The following is a 22,455-nucleotide window of genomic DNA, read 5'->3' as shown; positions in this document are numbered from 1 at the left end:
TGGGCGGTATACGGCCGAACAACGCAATTCGACCCAAACTCTCCATCGTTCACCATGAACAGACCGTCATTTGACAAGACATGCATCGTATTCTCGACATTCGGGCTTTCTTCGCTCTGCAGTTCCGTTTGCAGGGGAGCGTGCAATGAACCACGTTGCAACCCATGCATTGCGGCACAGGGTCTGGACGGTCCCCTCCACAAGCGCGCTGACGGGCGGGCGCAGGCGGGCTGGAGCATAAAACCCACGAACAGAGTACGCGCCTGGACGGAGCTGCGAATGTTAGGATGCAGCCATCTTTCATGCGCGCCAAAGACAAGGGAACATGCAAGCCTCCAATATGCCGGTACCTGTATCTGTAAGTCTCCGTTTCCCTGTGATTGGTGTGGGCTCGCGGTCGGCCCTTCACAGGACGGCACACGACTCAGCTGCTGAGCGGGACCCAGCCCCCAGGTCTTTACTATTCCTCGTCATTAAAGAGCCCAAGTCCAAGGGCACAGCGGTGAGCGAAGGAATGGGAAGAAGAGAAAATTCCCTTTTTTGCCTCATTTTTTCGAAAATATCTCCACAATCCCACTTCCTGTGACTGCGATCGGCGCCCAAAGACAATTTAAACGGGTAATTCCTGTTAACTAGTACGACTAAGCCTTTTGATGAGTGCTCCAGGAACGTTCACGTTTAATCTGCCGAGCATGGCACGCTGGGCTAGTGTTGCCGCGCTAAGCTTCGTCTCTATCACAAATGTGCAAGCAGCGGCTATTCGTGAGGGCACACCTGGAAACGCTTCTTATGACTACGTGGGTACGGAAATCTCTCTCAATACTATGTTCCCACAGAAAATGTTTTTGAAGTATTCCTGTAATCTGACGTGAGATACTAGTCATTGGCGGTGGCACGACTGGGCTCGCCTTAGCAACACGACTCTCTGCCTTTGCGTCCGTCGCCGTCGTGGAAGCCGGCGGGTTCTACGAGCAAGACAATGGAAACCAATCTGTAGTACCGTACTACGGTCTCGTAATGCCTGTTCTCGGGACTGCAGAGAACTATCCTCGCCAGCCTCTTGTAGACTGGGATTTGGTAGCTGCTGCGCAGCCCTCGGCTGGTAACCGGCGCATTCACTATGCGCAGGGCAAGACGATGGGAGGAAGTTCGGCGCTCAATACCATGTCTTACCACCGAGGAACCGTCGGCTCGTACCAGCGCTGGGCTGATCTAGTAGGAGACCAGAGCTATGTCTTTAACAAAGTTCTTCCATTTTTCAAGAAGAGCAGCACGCTCACTCCGCCGAACTTGGAGAAGCGAAATGCGCCAAATGCTACGGTGCGTTATGATGCTTCAGCATTCGATAATTCGCTGCTTGGCCCGCTGCAGGTATCGTGGGCGAACTGGGTCGACGTAAGTCTGATAATCCAACCAAGTAGCTTATGGGACATGAACTGACTCCATACTTTGATCTCCATAGCCTACGCAAAGCTGGCTAGTACGTGCTTTACAAGATATTGGTATGAAGCTCAGCATCAAGGGACTTAGCAGTGGAGCATTGGACGGAGGCGCATGGGCACCTACGACAATCGATCCTAAGAACGCAACAAGGAGCACCTCTAAAAGTAGCTATATCGATACGCTCGCTTCTCCTTCATCAGGTCCAGTCGTCTACTTGCGATCTCAGGCTGGCAAGGTCCTGTTTGACAATGGCAAAAAGGCAACTGGTGTAGCCGTAACCACAAACGGCAAGAGTTATGTGCTTTCTGCAAAGAAGGAAGTCATCATTTCGGCAGGCGTGTTTCATTCACCACAGCTACTTATGCTATCCGGTAAACTACTCTGACATATTTCTCGTCAACAAATGCAGACGTGCTAACATTCAATACAGGTATTGGACCCGTAGATACTCTTGCTGAACACTCCATTCCAATCGTTTCCAACCTTCCAGGCGTAGGACAGAATCTCTGGGACCAAATTTTCCTCAATGTACTACGTGGTTTCAACGTCCCAAACACTGGCACGTATCTCAGCACGCCCGCCCAGGTGGCTGTCGCATTACAGCAATACTACTCCAACGCCTCGGGTCCATACAGCTCTGCGGGAGGCTATCTCTCTTTTGAAAAACTTCCGTCCAAGAATCGTGCGAATTTCTCGTCTCGTACGGCCAAGTTGCTGGCCGATTTCCCCAAGGATTGGCCAGAGATCGAGTACATTGCTTCCGGCTTCCCCAGTGGTAGCCAAGACTACCCAACCATTGGTTCGATTAGTGCTACGTTGCTCACCCCTTTGTCAAGAGGAAACGTCACAATCAGTAGCGCTTCTATTTCCGATCCACCAGTCATCAACTTGGGCTGGTTGACTGATCCCGCCGATGGAGAAATCCTCGTTGCGGCATTCAAGCGAGTGCGTGAAGCCTGGAATAGCCGCGCCATTGCCAACTATGTTGTTGGTCCAGAGATTGTGCCCGGTGCAGCAGTATCTTCTGATGCTGATATCTTGAAGTTTATTAAAGAATCTGCACAGCCAATCTGGCACGCAAGTTCAACATGCGCAATGGGTAAATCTGCGAAGGAAGGCGCAGTTGTGGATTCCAAGGGCCAAGTATTCGGCGTCAAGGGATTGCGTGTTGTTGATAACTCGGTGGTTCCTTTCAGTATTCCAGGTCATCCACAAGGCACGTTGTACATGTTGGCCGAGAAGGTCGCAAACGGGATGCGAAAGTAGAAGTAATTCCAAGTCCAATGCGCACAAGCGCATATAGGGTTTGTTCCAATCGAGCTAAAGTGGTATAGACACTATTAATGATCCAAACTCACACTGCTGAAACTGCTGTAGACAGAGTGTTGCTTTGCGAAACAGGGGGCAAAGAACCTTGTTCGCATACGATTGTTCGAGCCATGGACGAGTCGCTTCCATGACTTTTCGAATCCAGAAAATTTACAACCGCGACTGGTTTTGAGGCCGAGGATAGTTTCTCTGGGGTATCTTGTAGTCCGATCCATTGGTGGTCCGGTACAGCATTGCCGTTATTATTAGCAGCAAGTTTGGCGCATCGCGCAGCCCATCGATTATTGACGAATGTGTGCAGCGTAGGTAGGCATGTGCAAATAACGCCCATCCATAGTTCCACAAGACTACCAACGTCAGTAAGTATACGTGAGGTTCTGCGAGTAGTAAACTGACATCCAGATAAAGTTTGTAACCATGCCCCAAGTCCCGTCTTTTGCAATCGTGCCCATGCCTCTAACCACAGCTTCGACTCTGATTATGCTAACAATCAGAACACTGTGATGCAATCAGTCTAAAACTTCACTGAATGACTTCAAGTGGCCAACTCACAAAGAACCAGTCATTAGCAACAGTGCTACACCAATCTTGCGTCGTTTGGGTAGGATGAGATTTTTGATGATAAACAGTGGCAGAACCAGGAGTATGAAATCCGTCGCCGCATTGATACATGCGTTGGCCAAGAACAAGGCATTAAGGTCGACACAGGATCCGCTCGTGATGCTAAAGTCCCAGTATTTCTCTTTGGGCTGGCACACCCAGGCAAAACCAAACGCGGCAAGGCTGCTGTAAATGACACAGACGGCCAGGAGAGCATAGATGACGATATGGAACCCTCTGGAAACGGAGAAGCGCAGGTAGAAGAGACATAGCGATGTTTTTATGCATAGAGTCGAAAGGTTGTAGAAAATCGGGCCGGCGATGTCACCAATCTGTGATGGTGGTAAGTAACTTGCTAGATATCAGTTACAAGGTGCGTGTAGCCAATGCCTACCTTCATCAATTGGTGAAACTGGTAGGGTGATACATCCCAGATATGCTTTCCTAAACCGTTGGTCGTCTCTGAGTCGCTTTAGCTATGAGCAAGTTGTCGACAGTTGTACATCTGCGTCTTACGGTAACAAGTAGTGAGTGAAAACCCGAGGGCTAGAATCTATGCCTCCTGTCAATTCCTATGCGCGTGGAATAGTATTGTCCGAATGCCAATGCGTACCGTCGCTAAAGCAATCGCATCTAATCGTACTGTAAGCATTGTCCTCGATAATCTAAACAGGTGGATTGCTTACAATCATCATATCCTGTATTGCGCAATATGTAGAGTTTCGTGTACATTCGAATGCCGCACAGGGGCAATGCAACAACAGGCCCAAGAACACTTGGGATGATGACGCGATAGGCGATCGACTCGCCAGCCGTGCTTGTTGAACTCATGCTCACGGTATTTTGCGAGGGCAAGACATGGCAGACAAACAGCGGGTCCGATGCATTTGAGCAGCTCGGGATATAGACCAAGACAGCTCAAACATTGGCGCCAAAGGGGCATGAGCGCCACCAGAATCAAGTTCCTAAGTGATCAATCGTATGCGTGTATAGAGTTCATAGCACGAACCGTATGGGGCTTAGTGTACGGCTAGAGATACGGCTCGGAGAGATTTCCTATGGAATACCACCGATCACACCCGCCTCCCCGCCGTGAGGCGTATGGGCAGATGCGCTCCTTGGACGCCCATTGGAACAAGCACAAGTGCTGGACCAAGCAGGGGAATGTCAGGCACCTCCGGTAGAGGATTTCTTCATGCGCACTATTATCGACATCGCACCTTGGCCATCTGAAAGCGGAAGCGGAAGCCCTGATGAAGCTACCGGCTGGCTGAATTTAAGATGCCGGCGCAGGGGAGTTGAGACAAATCCGTGGTGGCGTGGCTAGCGGTATAGCAGCGAAGACATTGATTATACGCGGCGGTCCTGGTCCGGAGCGAAATGTTTGGCTGGAGGGCGTGAAGGACGTGTGAAGGATCAGGATGCCTGACCGCGTACAGATCGCACCCAGATCAAATAGTCACGTGACGACGACATGATTCATCATCGCATCTCCCACTCCCTGTATGTCTATGCGTCTAGATCGCAGCGTCGCGTCCCGCCGCGCCACGCCGCGCCTCGTTGCCCTGACACCGACCGTGCTAGAACGGCGACCTAACCACGTGTTGAATACGACGCACAGCCTCTCTTTGACCAGAACGTACTACGATCGATCGCAGTTCAGCCAGCGTGAACCACAGGCAGTGGCACGATCGTCGTTCCACAGATCGCAGCAGGTTTACAGTAGAACTACGGTCTATCAAGAGACATTTCACACCCGCTGGGTTGAACTCCCGGATTGGCAGGCCATGTCCAGCCCCTGTTTGGCATCTCTTACGGCCTACTTACTTACGTACTTACATACTACATATTTGGCAGCATCCTCGTTGACGACTTTGGTCGATGAAGGTTGCATAAGCAGCCACTACCGCCTCATCGTTCGCCGCTGGAGCACGAGCCTATTGTACCGTCACCCGAATCCGAACATGGCGCATACGGACACGGTGCGGCGCGGGTGCTTGGGCAACAAAACGCAATCCTCAATCTCACCGGAGTCATTCCGCATGGTGCACGTTGTCAGCGAACCATTGGGGGAAACACCCTTTCAACAACATTATCAAAGTACCCATGTCGGTAATTGAAGCCTGAAGCCAAGCTACTCTAGTTTTATCCCTACACTGGCCGTCGATTTGAATTTGAAGGTGTACCCCTACGATTGTTAATGTTCTCGACCAGCCTGCAAGCATCGCCGTGGATTGTGCCTGTTCCAACAACCCCGCGACGAGGATATCGTCAGTGTCAAGTACTAAAATAAGCAATGGGATCTAGCCCATACTGATCTTTTGCGTAGTCAAGAAGGCTAAGCTACCACAAGTTCATACACATCAAAAGCACAAGATGGAAGCTGTTGATAAAATGTGATCGCGGTGCGATTTATCCGGCCGTTCCAGCATCTAATCGCCAGCTGCGTATGCCAGAGAGCGATACGAGGTCTCTAGATTAAGGGGTATAACAAATTTTTTCTACACACCCTTAAAACAAAAGACGTTCAATATGACGAGCCTGGCAGAAGATGCATGACAATCACATATATCCCGTTATGTTCCAGGATCTAGCTCGATATGCCGCTCGAGGCGGAATGATGATCAAACATTTCGTTCCCGGCCCAATCCGCCTCGGACTCGGTGAATTATGCAACGCCACGTCCTCGACGCGTGCATATCCGTGTCTATGATTGCCCACAGATAGATGTGTATGATGTGCAGATAATCCCAGTATCATTGCATGTTTTAAATACAGGCTCTTCAGATATGATGAGTACGTACACAATTCAAGCGCAAATAGTTCTATCTGAGCAGAATAACGCCTATGACTAAGCGACAGGCATTAACTACCGACTGAATCGCCAGTAAACAGTCTTCTAGATTGTGCTCCAGAAATAGGTAGTGGGCCGGGGCATATCGTTCCTTCGAGTCGCGAAAAAAAAGCTTAACCATAAAAGGGAATGATGTGCCAGTGAAGTGCTAACTTTGTTAATAGAAGTCCAAACCACGTCTGTATCAAAGTCCGAAAACAGAGACACTCGGAATATAGTAGTATATCCGCGCCATAAAAGAAGCAACCAAGATCACTCATCACTATTGGTAGTTGATTTTCACGGCCGCGGATCATGAATAGGCATTATCTACCACAGAGAAAAAACAGGTAAGCTGAAGCTTTTGCTATGGCTACATGCAACCTACCCCATCGTTGAAAACTACATTCTGCTAGGCTACTAAGACTATCACCTAACTGACTATGACACTACGTATGATCGTGAACTAACAAGCCAAGCATAAATGTCCTTACAAGCTCACTGGCTCTGAGACTACGATTTTCCAGAGGTTGCTATGGTTTCTCATCCAAACGAGTATATGGCCTGGGCGCCCACCTAGAATTCTTAATCGCTTCCAGACTCCATCATATAACTAACTAATATTGTATAACACTCCTCTTTGACCTCTATCCGGGCCACGTAGACCACAGTATGATTTGCGCAACCGCCGTAAGATCTGCTGACATCAACATGACGACCGTGGATGATTAGGAGCGGACAGTAGTGCAGTGCGAGACACGAATGAAAGCAGATAGTCGACGAATCATAAAAATCCACTCTTTTGGAAAACACCTTTAACCAAGCTACTAATATTCAACGAAACGAGGAACCATAACTATCCGTGAACCTACTATTACTTCTTCATCCACGCACTATGCAATTAATAAAACTAAACATCAATGTCGCACAAAAGAAAGTAAGAAAGAGAAAACGACCCTCAAAAAAGGAAAATATTGTTAAAACACCACGTAGAAAACCCTCAACAAGCCAAGGCTAGCAAACCGTTCGTGCGAATAAAATACCCAATATACCCAGAGAAGTCGATACCGACCGCCCCCACCTCCAACAAAGCAGAAGCGAGCCTACTATCCCAGACATAGTATAGACATGGTGGTACAAAAAGTGCATGGACCAGGTACTACAACGCAACGTAAAGTGCCCAGATACACGAAAAAAAAACACTGCACATACGCTGCGGCTTATGCGAAAGAGTACAGCGCAAGTATGCCTTTATTCGCTGCGTGGAGAAAGCCACAACCGAGATGTCTGTCAACAAGTTTCGCATGTGGATGTTTAATATTGTATGATTATAGCTCGTACGCGTAGTTGCTGGGGGAAAAGGTGTAGTTTGAGCTATATATTGCTTTTTGTCTATTTGCTGCTGTGACTGGTTAGCTACTCTGGTTGCGCAATGGTGTTGCTGTCTACTGCCGCGACTGATGGATTGTCTGGCTCGTTGCTATCAGCGATTTGGCCGAGCTTCTACTATTATCGTTCATGGTATAACCCACGCTATCTGCTTTTATCCGCAGTGCAGCTGAAGCCAATAGCAGAGAAGAGATAACATAGAGCCAATTACATCGCATTCATTCTTGCATAAGATACCACTGAGACGGATCGTAGTATGCAGCCAAGGCTGCGATCATCAGCTGTAAAAGACTTAATGAGACATCAACTCACGCACTACGAATGCACCAGACGGATGGTTTTGTTACTACGGGTGTGCTGTGTAATCAACACACCACAATATGACATTACATTATCGTATTAACAAAGTCTATATGATACATCGGCACCTCTAAAACTTTTTCCCATTACTCATTCTTGGCATGCTTGATCAAATTACCCTGCTCGTCGACAAGACCCTTTGCCCGCATCACCTTGAGAGCATCGTGGATGGGGTCGAGCGAGGGCTCTGGGGCCCTGTGGGAGCCAAAATAGTTATCGGCCCAGGTAAAGTACTGTCCGTAGTTGACGGTAAAGTACATGTGGTGCAGCGTATGGTGCGCGGGACTGTTGATGAACTTTTCGGTCCAATGACCCGAAATCATGTCGCCGTCGTGGATGAAGATGGTCCAGATTTGGACACTGACGAAGAGAACCATGTATAGATATCTCTGCATCGGACAGATGAAGACGAAGATGCTTTTTTGAGTTTTAGAAATGGCTTCTTGAAGACACGGGTAGTGTGATACTTACTGGTATGGCAGAGACTGGATGAATCCGTCAGCCGGGTGGAAAGCCAGGGCAGCCCATGGTGTAGGAACTTTTATTTTGTTAGCATTTTCTCTTAAATGCGCAAAGCGACAAAACAGTGATGGGAAACACATGGGAATCAGAACTTACCAATCCATTTGTGGTGTGGCTTGTGGATGTACTTGTATACGCTAGGGTGGTGTTCGAGGCGGTGAATCCAGTAAATGGCAAAATCATTGAAAGCCATATACAGGACGGTCGACACTACCAGCCACGGCCAGCCATAGTCACTTGTTCTGGCATAGAGCAGACTCTTGCCACGGACCTCTGCCAGAAACACGGGAAGCGTCATCAAGTTGATGAAAGGGATGGCGAACAAGGAGGATTTAATCTCTTGTCGGACCTGGTTCTTCAAGAAACGTGGGTGGTACTCGAGGCGGCGGTCAAAGACAAGGTAGTAAGACAGGGCGCTGAAGAAGAGATAGAGGGACGTGGCGCCCAACTGGGTAATGGTGAGAAGTGACACAATCTGACGATAGATGTTGTCGCGCGGCCATTGCGAGGTAAGCGGTGAGCCCGCCGCCAAAAGTGTGGCTGATGAAGAGTTTGTAAAGCCGGGGGATGAGGCGGGTAAAGCCCATGCATAGGCTTTATCCAGAATAAGAGGATCGAGGATTTCGAGAGCTACGTCCATGGCGGGCTGCTATGCAACGAGTGGGCATAACAATTGAGGTGAGCGGCGAGGGCAGCGGCGGAAATCATGGCCGCAGAAATGGCTGTTACTTAGGGCGTGAAAGGTTCGTCCGAGCATCCGTGTGACATCTTGGCAGGGGTCGACCGCTAGAAGTGGGGCCTCCTTTGTTTTTCCAGCCCAGTGGCGACGCTGGCAAGGCGTAAAAAACAAGAAAAAGAGCCACCACAATCTCCAGCGTCTGGTCCAATTCAGTTCAGTCCAGTCGACGCCCTGTTCGCATCCAGCTCATACACAAGTACACGTGGGCATATATATACATACACACACGTCGAGCGTATCAGGTGCGCGTTGTACGCATCGTGCGCCGCAACCCGCCCGAGGCAATTTCCATGAACTCGACCGCCATTTGGGGCACCGCACGTGTGACGCTACTCACGTGATACAATAATGTACACGTGATGTTTCTCACGTGATACCCTAGCGCTGCCCAGCATCACAAACATCCTCGATCCATCGCAACTTCGTACTAGCACGTGTCCTGCAGTGCGCTGCTTATATCAACACCGTCTCCTTGTGGATTGAAATAACTCCGGCATTGACCCAAGTCACCGCTAATCGCACCAGAGTCAGCATTTTCAATCCCGTGAAGAATTCGAAAATTCTTATCATCGATGGCATCATCTCTTCGCCCGAGTTATATATAGCCAAGAGGTGTTTGGTGTTGGCATTATTATATAGTAGTACCGTTATGGTAGTACCAGTTATTATCCGGCCGTCGAGACTTACCAAGAGGCCGTCCCGGATACTGAATCCGGCCATCAAAACGAGCGGTCCCTCGCTGGTGGGTATGTGGGTACAGCCTCGTTTCGGCTTCATCAATCAAAATGCTACGATTGGACACTTCGCTCGAAGGAACCTGACAGCTGCAACAAAATCCTGTCAAACATCAAACATGAACGCACTGTAATATACTGTAGTACTACTGTGGGAACTAGAAATTTGCCAATGGTCTTGGGACCTTAAATCGTCTTCATTCAAGTAATCGCAATGCCGGATTCTTGCGACTCCCTCAATTTTCTTCTCTTGTACCCATACTTTTTTGTCTTTTTTTCTTGCAGCAGCGCTGCACATGCTTGTTGCCATGTTCTTCAATTCGACTTCCCACCCGCTGGCCGCTCGTCACATCCAGTCCGATGACAATGTCCAGTATACAATCGATTACTGGGGCTATGCGGTGCGAAAAATGCCATGCACCAACGACAAAGGAACCTGTGAATATCTGGATTCCGTTTATGGCGACCATGAAACATCCATGATCTTCACCTTTGTCATGTGGGCTGTTATTGGCCTCATCCTCCTCTTGTTCATTGTGTTTCGATTAGCGCGCCCACAGAAACAGAACGGCCCAAGACAGAGCTTTGTATATCGCCTTACAAGACTGGCATCATCGGCTGTTCGCAAACACCTATTGCCCGAGTGCTCGAAAGTATTCAGGTATACTACAAGGCTGCAGGTATTGATCCTTGCCTTGCTTTGCGCCTACCTCACAGCCTTTTCTTTTGCTGGCATCACATACAAGACATGGATTACGCCAATCAAGGATAGCAGCTTGCACAATACTCGCACCGGTATGGGTGGGTTTGCCGACCGTATTGGTGCCTTTGCCTTTGCCCTCACTCCGTTGACCATTGCCTTGTGCAGCCGCGACTCGATCCTCAGCATGGTCACAGGCATTCCCTACCAGAGTTTCAACTTTTTGCACCGTTGGACAGGCCGCATCATTCTTGTCCAGTCATTCGTTCATGCCATCATCTGGACTATTATCGAAGCAAAGCTTTACCAACCACAACCTACTGTCTATGCCAAGTTCATCAACCAAGAGTACATGGTCTGGGGCTGCATTGCACAAGCCTTCATCACGTTCTTATTCGTCTTCAGCCTCCGACCCGTGATCCGCTGGACGGGATACGAGTTCTTCCGCAAGTCGCATCTCCTTGTCTCCATCCTTTACATTGGAGCCTGCTGGGGCCACTGGGAGAAGCTTTCGTGCTGGATGATCGCATCGTTTTCCATTATGGGGTTCGACTTGGTTGCCCGGAGTGTTCGCACCTTTCTCATCCACACTGGTTATAAAGAAAGGGATGGTTGGTTTGGCTTCCGCTCGGCTCCAGCAATCATGGATACCTTCAAAGATCCCACGGGCACTATTGTTCGCATGACATTTTACCACAAGCATAGCCCTTGGGCAGTTGGCCAACACTTTTACCTTACCTTTCCTGCACTCAACATGTGGCAGTCGCATCCCTTCACACCAGGTTCGAACCCAAATAGCTCTTCTCCCCTACAGCGCCATACATACATCATCCGCGCCTGCAACGGCGAGACCGCCAAACTCGCTGCTCTTGCCAATGCTGCTGAAAACTGCTATCCGCGCATGCAAGCATCTACCCCTGTCATCATGATGGGTCCATACGGCAGCTCCGTCATCAACAACGAAGCGTCCAACATCCTTGCCATCTCCGGCGGCACAGGAATCACCTACACTCTCCCCGTCATCATGAACGCACTCTCCTCCTCCTCACCCGCTCGCAACATCGAGCTCATCTGGACCATCCGCCACATTGAGAACCTCGCTTGGATCGCACCCGAACTTGCATATCTAAAATCCCAGCTCTACCAGAGCGATGAAGCAACCAGTTCTAGCAGCAGCGACATCGAGAAGAAAGACGACACCCCAGTCGTATCCGTAAGCTCAAACAAGCGCTTCCGCATCCGCATCTTTGTCACCAGACCCGAGACTACCAAGCAAGAGGCCTCACCCCAGCTCGACAGCGGCAAAGGCAAAGACAAAGACTACGACGATGGCGCAGCGCTAGAGCCAGTGTCTTCCATCGAATCCATGGATCTCGACCGCCAAATTGACGAACTAAAGCGCGAATGCCCGGATTTCAGCGTCACGTGGCTAAGCAATGCGCGCCCGGATGTAGCGTCTCTGGTCTCCAATTTCATGAGCGAGACGGTGGAAAGCGGGCTGACGCAGGTTGTGGGCTCTGGACTGCCGGAGCTGGGGACGCGGATTCGAAGTGCAGTTGCAGCGCAGAATATGCCTGGGAGTGTGTGGAAGGGGGAAGAGAGGGGGGATGTGGAGTGTGTGTGGGATGATCGGATGGGGTAGATGGGTTTAGTATGGGGGAGTTAACTTCACTGTAGATATTTTGTTAGGGGTTGCTGAGGTGTGTATATATTGGATATAGTAAAAAACGTGGCTGGCGACTTGATACTACTACTACTTCGAAACTTACGGCTGGTCAGAGTGACGGGGTGTGAAATGTTAGCAGCAACACAAGCATATAGTAATGCGTGTACGATGTTGTGTTCCGCCGAGAATAATCAAGAGGGAAAAGCAAACCCGGTTTGACACACACACACACACACACACACACACACACACACACACACACACACACACACACACGCATTCCAAGAGAACATGCACATGCCCAGTTCAAAGCTGCACAACATGTGATGTCAGTAGTCAGTTATTTCGGCATACTAGCAACATTTCTCCCCTCCTTCTGGAAGCCAACCTAACCAATACCTAACGCGCACCAGGGTCCCAGTCCGGCATAGCTAAGTGCCTTCATATCCCCGTAGCGCCCAAGCCCTGCGCTGTACTCTACACCGATAGTCTCCCCTTACCCTATTTAGTAGGCCCTCCTGAACAACAATGCCTCTTAGGTACTACGTGTACAAACTTGTGCATTTTCCGACTCGTTTTCGGGCCTATTAATGTAATGCATATTTACATAGTAAGTATTGCGGAAGAATGCGATTGGGGATAACAAGTGCAAGCAAGGAATAAGTCAATGCTGTTAGTAGTAGTAGTAGGTGTATGCAGGCGATGCAAAAAAAAAAGCCGAGGTGGAAAAATGACTCGAAGGGAAAAGGCGTTGGGGGCGAATGAGGGGAGAATGATGTCAGAGGCTACGCGGCGCGTTTCGGGGAATAATTTAATTTAGCGATATAGTTACGTAGACAGGAGAGAGCAAACTGTTTTCTAAACGAGGAAACCAAGGCAGGCGTTGTGATTGCGTGAACAGTGGGATGAGGAACTGGGGATTATGGCAAGGTAGCCGGCAAAGACGGGCTTGGCTGGTTAGGCCAACGACAGGGGTTGGGGTGTCGATGGCGAGATCGGCGTAGGGCTGGGGTTTGGTGCGGGTGGGTGGCCAGGCACACACACACCACCCGTAGCACAGCATCATCGCACAGCCCGTCTTTTTTTGTCTTTGCCTTATACCCGCGCCACGAGCTAGTGTGGCGCCCAGAGCCACAATTTATTCCACATTACGGTGCGTCATTGTCTTAGCCGTTGAATCCTTCCGCTGAGGTGAGCTTGGGCTCAGCTTGGTGCTGCTTCTCAGAGGAGACCGGCGGCCGTTGCTGTGTGTGACCTGAATCAAGATGTGAAGTTGGGGACATGTGACGACATGCTCGTTTCATCATTTGTCCATGGGCTGGAAAGGGCTCCAGAGCGCCCGAGATGCACGGCCAAGGCTTGAATGGGGGTTGCCCTAACAACAAAGTGGATCGACGGGACGTTGGAATCGCGTTTCCCACTGCAAGCCCAGTGTCCAGCAAAGGCTGCATGTAGTAGTGAACGGGTTAGAAAGAAGGGCGGTAGTAGTAGTTACTGCTAGTATGGCTATTACTAGGTGTAGAGAGTTACCAGGGTCCCTTCTTTGACTTTGAGATGGTGCTGATGGGGCGGAAGCTTGGCCCAACGACGTAGTACTATGCTCGGGGCAGGGCGAGTTTCAGCTCGCGAACAAGGCTTTGTGTGCTGGAAATAGCATCTTACTCTACATAGTAAGTAAGGAGAGGCAGTGTTTGGAGTCCGGTAGTCGACGACGCGAGAATGACATGAGAGCGTTCAACGACTGCCCATCCGATCACACAGCCCGTTTCCGCGGACCTTTGCTGCAACATGGGACAGGGAAATTAGGAACGTAGTATTGGCCTCCTAGACGACGTCATGAGCTAGGGACGAATTGATCGCCCAGCTCACTTGCAACTCGTCCGCCCGTGGGAGCAAGAGTAGAGTGGAGACGGGTCCGGTTGTTGCTGTCTTCCGACAGGCTGGGGGAGACCAAAGAAGCGCGACATGTGGCGTCACCCGCCGCCGCTTTTCCCAATTTTAGCCTTGTGGGAAAAAAGTGGAGGAGGCGGTGCGTAGTGTCCATTCAATGTAGTAGCCAGGCCAGCACACTGTTTGTTGCCCCGATGGGCTGTGCCTGGGATTGATTGATGGATGGCGCTAGTACTACGGCTCGCTGCTGGTATAAGAGCCCTTCACGTCGCCCAGTCTTGCTTGAACTCTCCATTCCACACCAGATACCCACACTTCAACATCAATACTTAATTCAATTCCCCTCGACTCAACTGTCAACCACACACCCCATCCACCATCAAGATGCGTTTCACCTACATTGCCACTGCTCTCTTCGCCGCCGGCGCTGCCAACGCCCAGGTTGACAGTGTCATCGCCTCCCTCACCTCTGCCGTTGGCAACCTTCCCTCTGACGTCGCATCCAACGTTGAGAGCCTTGCCAGCCGTGTCACCTCCGTTGGCGGTAGTGTCCCCTCGGCCGCCTCCAGCATCGGTTCCCGAATCACCTCCGGTGCTGCTGGCCTTCCCTCTGACGCTGCCTCGGCCGCCTCCAGCATCCGCTCAAGCGCCAACGCCGCTGCCTCATCTATCCGCTCCGAGGCTGAGTCTGCTCTCAGTTCCGCCACAGCATCTCTCGGCTCTGCAGCTTCCTCTGGTGCTTCCTCAACTGGCAGTCCCCAGGAGACTGGTGCTGCCAACCAGAACGCGCTCCCCGCCATGGGTGCCGCTGCCGCTGGTATCTTTGCTCTTGCCGGCCTCCTATAAGTACTACTAGATGGATTCAAAGTCTTTTTGTCGGCAAATCATCTTCATCAGCATCATATTTCCCTCCGATAGCTTCTTCCATCGGCCAGCAATGCTCAGCCAAGAGCTGACGTCGCTTTGTCTCAAACAAACGAGATATTAGGGATAAGAATGGGTTCATGGCGAAACTGGGGTATATCCAGACGGTCTATATTATAATATCAAGTCATTTCAATGGAAATATTCAAACCTCATTTCCCTCCCTTAACCATGCAAGTTTCTAATCGTGTCTTCTATGCTATCACTCCTTACTTACCTTGGTGTATCAGCTGCAGGAAGAGAAATTTCTCTGTCGCATGTCGCAATTGTCCAGCGCATGCCAGCGTTTGTGCATTCACTTGTTCAGTCTTCAGCGCCTTGTCATGCATGATGTGAGGTCTGCAGCCAGCCTATGACGTAACGCCGCGCGTCCAGTGCCGGGCGTTTCAGCCGCGACAGACGGCTTCAATAACGCACCTCCCCGCTAGCGTCATCCTATCATGCACTCCGCATTCACCCACACACCCACACCCACTCACGCACTTTTTCCCTCTCTTGGGTCAACAATCCTTTCGCTCATGCTTACGCCATCCCCCCTTGATTGGGCTATTGCCACAACGGCTTCTTGAGTCGTGTAACTTGGCCCAGTACCTTAGTCTCTAGGCGGATAACTGTATCACGATCTATGCGCTGCAATAAGGGGGGAGGGGCTGCTGAGCGACATATCGTCAATTCGAGGCAATGCAATAACTGGCGTTGTACACTACTACAGCCGCACGGGGGTTGCAGCTCAACAATTATGACCTTTGTTTTAAGCTGCGCCCCTCGTGTTATAACATGACGATCTCATGAACATCCAATAAAAAATTCTAACAACGTGTTTCCATGTTCACTAACACTTATGTCTAGGCTTCCTGGTCATCGCACATGGAAATAGCTTGAAGGCTGGGGCATTGTCGGCCTACGATGCATGTTAACGACATTGTCTCCCCACAATACAGCTGCCCATGAACTACTACAAATAGAAGATCCAGTTTAAAAAAAAATCCTCAACGCACCTGCATAGTTGTTTTTCTTTTAGTAAAACACCTCGCTGATCTTTCACGTGTACCACTACTCCCCGAGATCGCTAGCATCGTTGCCTGCCGATCACCAAAGATTATTTTAGACCGTTCCGACATGGCACCCATGTCCAATTGCTCGACATCTCAGCATCACGCCTCAGTTAAGCGTGGCGTCTACTCGTCTGAGACTCAGGTATATTTTACCATGCACAGGGTTACTTTGATCACCGTCGTAGTAATTACAGGTATGGCAGTCATAGCCCTCCTCGTTATTATCGCTGTTCGCGAGCGGCGAAGCAGGCAGCGTGCAATTAAGTGCACCAAAGACATTGAGGCCAACACTGCTGCTTTTGCTAGGGCTATTAACGAACCCTCTTACAAGCCGACGACGCCACCTACCGAACCTAGCTCGCCATACATGGGTGACAGGTTCCCTGATGGTAGGATAGGTAATTACCAGCAGGCTCGTGTGTCGTCTGAGAAGTCCTTTTGTGATGGGAGGTGTGGACATCATAGCGAGTATCAATTTCACGAGGTTGATCTAGGCGAGGTGAGGCGACTGGGTGAAGACAAGATGGGTAAGTTGTGAGGTGTCTGGTAGTGTACCTTGCTTTAGGAAACTGGTGAGAATCTCACGTTGAGTGTTTGTATTGGTAAGTAATCGGAAGGTTGAAAGTATGTATGTGCAGATAGTCGATTTAGTGCTTATCATCTAAAAGGTAATGTAGAAAAGGCTGCTGAATACTTGGTTCAAAGTGCTGTTAAATGCTACCTAGATACCCTGACGTTGTCCTGGAATAAATATCCTCACTATATGATTCTACAGAGATTATAGAGCCGTTCATTTTCGCTGGCGCTTATCAAATAGCATTGGCAGTTAAACTTTCATCACCAGTGTGTTGATAAGTAGCGGTTACACAGACCTTAGCGCCAATGCGCCACAGCACTGCAACCCCGCAACTCACAACACCAGGCTGATCCAGCTTTCTTCACACCACTCTTTCATTCTTCATTACCTGGACTTCTTCTTATAATGAGGGTTCCGACAATCTTGTTCGCATTGTTGGCGACTGCTTGGGGCGAGGATGTGCTTCAAGGTGATTATCCCCCGGTCCTCGTCTGATCCCGGCGCTAAGCAAGGCTACAGACATACCTCTCCATCCTACTCAACTCGTGTCGGACGAAGAGCCCCCATCATTAACGCCACTGGATACTCAGCATGACTGGGTCTACCCCGAGACTTTGCCACCCATGCCTCAGTGCATCGCCGAGCAGGACCAGCCAGCATGGCTAAATGCCATGACAAAATGCACAAAGAAGCAATGCATGCGACACTTTGGAGTAATCTGTACCCGCCACCAATGGCGCACTCAGCTCAGCTGTCTCAACACCGAGCTTTCTCCTCAATTTCTTGAACAGTACATTGAATACTGTAGCCGTTCGGTTCTGAAAAAGGCACAACTGTACCAGTGGATCCGTACAACGACGGATCGTACATGGCTTGTTGAGGTCGGCGATGCCAACGGGTTACAAAGGCTTTCTCCAGCCTCGCTAACCAAAGGATACGCGGCCGTTCGTATCACAGACAAAGCGCCGACATGTCTGACTGGGTCGGTATCTGCCTCATCAATGGAGCCATTTGGACAAGTCATGGCATCTTGCAGTTTCGAGGCTTCCACTAGACATACGGGGTATGCTAAACGTCCGTGGGAATATCATGAAGGACAGCATACAATGGTCGCGCTTGATACCGAGGTTGCTGGATACGACCTGACGCATGCCATTATCCCGGACAATGATTACTTTGACAAGCAGTGTTTCTGCAAGACATTCGATGCAAGTCTTGCAGAAGGCGATTGTGCAGGGCCCGGAGTAGATTCGACGAGGCAGCGGCTATGGATGCATGCTACTTGTGGATCTGCTTCACTTCCCCCCAACTGGAGGCAAGGACTCAAAACCACTCCTCACGACTACATTCCTACGGAAATATGGAAGTGGCCTCAGTGCGTCGATTCGATGCCAGATAGCGTGATGCAGCTCAAGGACCAGTGCACGACTAATGCTTGCAGAGTTGGCTACGACGGATACTGCTATGTCCAACGTGCAGTAGAGAGATCATGTTTCTGCCGCAACATCAGCTACGGCACATGCAAAGGATCCTGCCACGTCTTCGAAAACCGAATTGACTACGTACACTGGCTTCACGACTTATGCGGCGCCGAGGATGACTGGCATGGTTTACCAGAGGACTGGCATCGACTAGCTAGCGTCAATCGTCGCGATGCCATCCCATGGGCATGGTACACTGAATCATTCGGTCTTTCAAATATCAGCACGGGAGAAATCGACCCATCACAATCCGAACAAGCGTGTGCATCCAGCGAGTGGAAACGTATGAGTCTCCTCCTCATCAACCTCGCCGCCCTCTTCACCGCCGTCTTCGGCCCAAAACCAGCCTCCAACCCAACCACAAACCCCCTAAACAGCATCCTCTGGTTCCCGCGCGGTATCGCCGTAGCAGCCTTCTACCTCCTCGCCAACGCCCTCAACGCCATGCTCATCCAATCAACCCCCACCTATGAGGAAACCCCTATGACGGAGCTCGCCCTCCTCTGGTGCACCATGCCACGCCTGACCTGGCTCACCATTATCCTCGTCCTCGCCTCGCCCTACAAACGCTCCACCTTCTCCGCCGTAGCCACAGCCATCGTATCCGAGACCCTCCTGCAAGCTCTCTCCTCTCCCGCCATAATCTCCACTGTGTCGTACGGCATCGAGCACGGCTTCTACAACCCAAATACTCCCTTACTACTTGAACTACCAGCAGCAACGTACATGTACGCCGGCGCCCTCATGTGGGTCGTCGTAATCGTCCTGTCTGTAATATCTTTCTTAATCGTCCTCCTCGATGCAACGCCTGCGCACCGGAGTCACACTCGGAACACTCATCTCGCGGCTCAGCTCAAAAAACAGTTTGTAAAGCGCTGGATGTGGATCGAGGAGAAAATAGCAGCGTATTGGATCGATAGGGATTGGGATTTTGAACACACGCCGCTCATGCAGAATGAGGGTTATGTTCACGCTGTGTACGGGACGTTGCCGACCCAGAGTTCAAGAGGGCGCCGGACGAAGAGGAGTATAGTGAGAGTCACGCTTCTGGCGATTGTGAGTACGTTTTCGCTGTGGATTGCGCAGTGGCTGTTTTGGATTGGGTTTGTGGGAATTTCGGCGGAGGAGTAAGTCACTTTTTCTCTTTTATTGTTCAAGAAAGCATGGAATTGGGATCCTTTGTCCAGATTTACTGACGATATGCAGATTTTGTACGCCACAGCTGGAACTATCAACCTTGACTTGGGTTGTTTCTTCAGTGGCTGCGGTCGTTGGTGTAGTGAAGGCATAAGTAAGCACTGAATTTGGAAATGACTAGTTACTCATGATGTTGTTTTAAGATAAATCGCTTTGAGGGTAGAAGATTACATACTGGATTCATGATGAAATTAATGCTATACAATTCCAATACAATAAAATGAAAAAGAACGTTACTCATCTTCCCCCCCCCCCCTTCTACGCATCCTCAGGCCCCATATCAAACAGCAAAAACTCCGCCTCCTTATCCCCCACACTCTCAATCTCAATCTTGCCCGGCCCCTTGGCCCCATCGATATACGCGCCATCCCCCTCTCCCAGAATCGTCTCCCCAATCTTAATCTGCGCACCCCCAGTCTGCGGTTGTGCCCGCCCACCCATAACAACATGCGCAAACAGCTTCCTAGGCCCCTCCGCCACAATCTCATGCACCACCTTCTTCCCGGGCGCCAAAATCGACGCATCCATACTCAGATCCGCCTGCAGTCCAATTGCACCTTGACTCTTCGGCAACCTCTCCGTATACTCCATAATCCTCACAAGCTTATCCTTCTTCTCCTCATCGCTAAACTTCTTCGTTTCGTAATGCGGCTTCAGACCCCTCTTATTGGGCTTAGCCCAGATCTGCAAAAAGTGGACTTCAGAGTCGCGGTTGCGGTTGTACTCTGAGTGCCGGATCCCTGTTCCGGCGCTGGTGAATTGGACTTCGCCGCGTTGCAGGTTCTCGAGGTTGCCCATGCTGTCTTTGTGCTCGAGGGTGCCGGAGACGATGTAGCTGAAGATGAGGAACTCGGCGTGGCTGTGTGTTCCTTTTGTTTCTGTGTTAGCAGCTTGTCTATACATGTATACGACGGCGTTTGGAGGGTGATCAGGATGCTTACCGAATCCAGTTCCAGCCTCGACTCTGTCTTCATTGATGACGCGGAGAGGACCCCAACTCTCGTGTCGCGGGTCGTAGTACGAGGCAAAGGAAAATGTGTGGTATGTGTAGAGCCAGCCGTGGTCGGCGTGGCCGCGTTGCGACCAGGGTCGCTTTGTGATTTTCAGAGAAGCAGGTGTTGCGGTTGACATTGTGCGGAGGGTGGGTTTCGAGAGGAGAGAAGAGAAAGAAGTACGGAAGGCTGTTGAGAAAGCCAGGGTGAGTGCTAGTAAGCCTACGAGGACTGTGATTGCTTTTATGGTGGTTGAGTATGAGGTATTAGGTGTAGATGAAGCACGATGTTGGCTGGATGCTTTTGATGTTGTTATTGTTGTGTCTGTCATCACGAAAAGGAGATTTCAGCTCATGCGACGACTCTGCGAGTTTTTATATTCTCGGCTGGGAGGCCGAGGTTTTAGTTGCTGCATCATAGCGATACTGCGCTTTCTGCTGTTTGTTACATGGACATTTCCAATTAGTGACTAAGATCCAGTAAGGTGGACTAGCGGAGGACCGCATGTGGGGACGGAAAAGAGCCGCTTGGCTGATTAGTGATGGATGACGAGATGGCCGCCACTTATTGATCAGCGACGCGTCATTGGCTGCTTGCCGAAGAGCGCAGAACGCCCATTGTCTGACGCTAAGAGAGGGTAACGAGTTTTTGTGTATTATCTACAACCGAATTGAGTAGTCCGAGGAGTTTGAGAAAGAGCTTGGAGAATAGAGCGTGTGTTTTACGGGTTACTCGGCGGGGCAAAGAGCGCAAACATCGTCTAGTCACGTGCTATCAACCATCACCATGGCACTGAAGAACTTCAACCCCGATACATTCCTGGATGAATGGTCAGAAGAGAAGTACTCACCGTTACACACCGAGAAGTCTCTAGCGAGATGTCTGGGAGAAGCCTTCGACATTCCGCCTACAGACAGCTATGTTTATCGGGCGCATGCAGAGACAACGCTGCACGCCACGCAGCGAGCCATTGACGCAAAAAGAGAACATGGGCTACACGGATGGTATCAAGATGATGAAGACCAACCCGTATGTATTTAATCTCTGCCGAATACCCAAATACCTGTCAACCAAACCTTTCATCTGCCCTTTCCCAACATAACATCCCCATACTAACACCCCCAGGTCTATTCCACGCCCGACGAAATAACCGCCTACACCTCCCTCTTCACCCCCAGCACCTCCCTCCCCAAATCTCTCACCAGCCTCCTCAAAAGCTCAAAAGCAAATTCCCTCCGCCAGAAAATAGCCACACATCTAACCTCCCGCTACCTCAACACCACGCCCCCAAACTCCAGCCTCCTCCCCAGCAAAAAAGACCGCGAGCACAAAAACCCTTACCTGGATCTCTGGACCTACTCGTGTAACGAACTCGAATGGGCCGGCCCCGTCCCCGAAACAGTAGGGACGAAAATAAGCCATCACATTCTTCCCCTCTTCTACCACCACTTCGGCTGCGTCGTCCCATCCTACGCGGCTCTGCACGTCCTGGCAAAACTAGCGCAGCCAGCACGTCCAAGTAAAGAAGCCGTGCGTCCGATCCTCGACATAGGGTCCGGAAACGGGTACTGGACGTATATGCTTCGGCATTTCCCCGTGGCGCATATTGGGGCGACGAAGGAGCTGGATGTGCGGGCTGTGGATAGCCAGGTGAGCGAGTACAGGGTTATGTGGGTAGGGGATACTATCAAGATGGATGGGAGGCAGTATTTGATGAGGAATGGTGGGGGGAAAGGGTGTGTGCTGTTGCTTGTGTATCCGCAGGCTACGGGGGATTTTACGGGGCCGATGATGAAGGCGTTTGAGGGGGATACGATTGTCGTTGCGGGGACGCAGAATGGGAATGGGTTTACGGGGTTTAGGGATGTGGCGGTGGATGAGTGGGTGGAGAAGAATTTGAGTCAGTTTGAGCTCGTGTTGAGGATGCCGCTGCCGAGTTTTGCGGGCAAGGACGAGGCGCTGTTTGTGTTCCAGAGGAAGAAGTCGAGGTGAAAGAGATAGGACAAAAATCACAGTGTACAGGC

The 22,455-nt window shown here is 50.4% G+C and overlaps 8 protein-coding genes across 8 annotated transcripts; 5 read left to right on the top strand and 3 right to left on the bottom strand.

The window, feature by feature from the left end:
* Positions 1-692: 692 nt before the first annotated feature.
* On the top strand, positions 693-2,709 carry COCSADRAFT_162091 (uncharacterized protein; the record flags this gene model as incomplete). Its single annotated transcript, XM_007703671.1, has 4 exons — positions 693-801; positions 881-1,395; positions 1,463-1,814; positions 1,874-2,709. 4 exons carry the CDS (start codon positions 693-695, stop codon positions 2,707-2,709), a joined length of 1,812 nt encoding a protein of 603 aa, XP_007701861.1.
* Positions 2,710-2,797: 88 nt separating this feature from the next.
* Positions 2,798-4,203, bottom strand: COCSADRAFT_94659 (uncharacterized protein; the record flags this gene model as incomplete). Its single annotated transcript, XM_007703670.1, has 7 exons — positions 2,798-3,119; positions 3,169-3,270; positions 3,325-3,704; positions 3,767-3,834; positions 3,889-3,925; positions 3,986-4,005; positions 4,059-4,203. 7 exons carry the CDS (start codon positions 4,201-4,203, stop codon positions 2,798-2,800), a joined length of 1,074 nt encoding a protein of 357 aa, XP_007701860.1.
* A 3,765-nt stretch (positions 4,204-7,968) lies between these two features.
* On the bottom strand, positions 7,969-9,186 carry COCSADRAFT_182796 (uncharacterized protein). Its single transcript, XM_007703669.1, has 3 exons — positions 8,573-9,186; positions 8,426-8,492; positions 7,969-8,371 (listed from the first exon to the last, which is right to left on the bottom strand). Exons 1-3 carry the CDS (start codon positions 9,114-9,116, stop codon positions 8,041-8,043), a joined length of 942 nt encoding a protein of 313 aa, XP_007701859.1. The 5' UTR covers positions 9,117-9,186; the 3' UTR covers positions 7,969-8,040.
* Positions 9,187-9,864: 678 nt separating this feature from the next.
* COCSADRAFT_191732 (uncharacterized protein) lies at positions 9,865-12,341 on the top strand (the record flags this gene model as incomplete). Its single annotated transcript, XM_007703668.1, has 2 exons — positions 9,865-9,961; positions 10,235-12,341. 2 exons carry the CDS (start codon positions 9,865-9,867, stop codon positions 12,289-12,291), a joined length of 2,154 nt encoding a protein of 717 aa, XP_007701858.1. The 3' UTR covers positions 12,292-12,341.
* Positions 12,342-14,477: 2,136 nt separating this feature from the next.
* COCSADRAFT_38427 (uncharacterized protein) lies at positions 14,478-15,297 on the top strand. Its single transcript, XM_007703429.1, has one exon. It carries the CDS (start codon positions 14,590-14,592, stop codon positions 15,049-15,051), a length of 462 nt encoding a protein of 153 aa, XP_007701619.1. The 5' UTR covers positions 14,478-14,589; the 3' UTR covers positions 15,052-15,297.
* A 1,826-nt stretch (positions 15,298-17,123) lies between these two features.
* COCSADRAFT_38426 (uncharacterized protein) lies at positions 17,124-19,673 on the top strand. The gene is made up of 3 exons (XM_007703428.1): positions 17,124-17,230; positions 17,281-19,369; positions 19,449-19,673. Exons 1-3 carry the CDS (start codon positions 17,167-17,169, stop codon positions 19,531-19,533), a joined length of 2,238 nt encoding a protein of 745 aa, XP_007701618.1. The 5' UTR covers positions 17,124-17,166; the 3' UTR covers positions 19,534-19,673.
* Positions 19,674-19,697: 24 nt separating this feature from the next.
* COCSADRAFT_94045 (uncharacterized protein) lies at positions 19,698-20,570 on the bottom strand (the record flags this gene model as incomplete). The annotated part of the gene is made up of 2 exons (XM_007703667.1): positions 19,698-20,308; positions 20,381-20,570. The coding sequence occupies 2 exons, from the start codon at positions 20,568-20,570 to the stop codon at positions 19,698-19,700; spliced, it is 801 nt and encodes a 266-aa protein (XP_007701857.1).
* Positions 20,571-21,217: 647 nt separating this feature from the next.
* On the top strand, positions 21,218-22,423 carry COCSADRAFT_27991 (uncharacterized protein; the record flags this gene model as incomplete). The annotated part of the gene is made up of 2 exons (XM_007703359.1): positions 21,218-21,460; positions 21,557-22,423. 2 exons carry the CDS (start codon positions 21,218-21,220, stop codon positions 22,421-22,423), a joined length of 1,110 nt encoding a protein of 369 aa, XP_007701549.1.
* Positions 22,424-22,455: the final 32 nt, after the last annotated feature.

The sequence above is a fragment of the Bipolaris sorokiniana genome (assembly GCF_000338995.1).
Source record: "Bipolaris sorokiniana ND90Pr unplaced genomic scaffold COCSAscaffold_10, whole genome shotgun sequence".
In the NCBI taxonomy this organism is placed as follows: Eukaryota; Fungi; Ascomycota; class Dothideomycetes; order Pleosporales; family Pleosporaceae; genus Bipolaris; species Bipolaris sorokiniana.
Note: the sequence above shows the minus strand (reverse complement) of the source record. Positions and strands in the feature narration are given on the sequence as shown.

Bases quoted from the DNA above. Each gene is read 5' to 3' on its own strand.
- COCSADRAFT_182796 (XM_007703669.1), bottom strand. From the start codon at position 9,116: ATGGACGTAGCTCTCGAAATCCTCGATCCTCTTATTCTGGATAAAGCC. The intron at 8,493-8,572 runs GTAAGTTCTGAT...ACAAAATAAAAG, and splicing joins GCCACACCACAAATGGATTG to TTCCTACACCATGGGCTGCC. The intron at 8,372-8,425 runs GTAAGTATCACA...AACTCAAAAAAG, and splicing joins ATCCAGTCTCTGCCATACCA to CATCTTCGTCTTCATCTGTC.
- COCSADRAFT_38427 (XM_007703429.1), top strand. From the start codon at position 14,590: ATGCGTTTCACCTACATTGCCACTGCTCTCTTCGCCGCCGGCGCTGCC.
- COCSADRAFT_38426 (XM_007703428.1), top strand. From the start codon at position 17,167: ATGAGGGTTCCGACAATCTTGTTCGCATTGTTGGCGACTGCTTGGGGC. The intron at 17,231-17,280 runs GTGATTATCCCC...GCAAGGCTACAG, and splicing joins GGGCGAGGATGTGCTTCAAG to ACATACCTCTCCATCCTACT. The intron at 19,370-19,448 runs GTAAGTCACTTT...GACGATATGCAG, and splicing joins GTGGGAATTTCGGCGGAGGA to ATTTTGTACGCCACAGCTGG.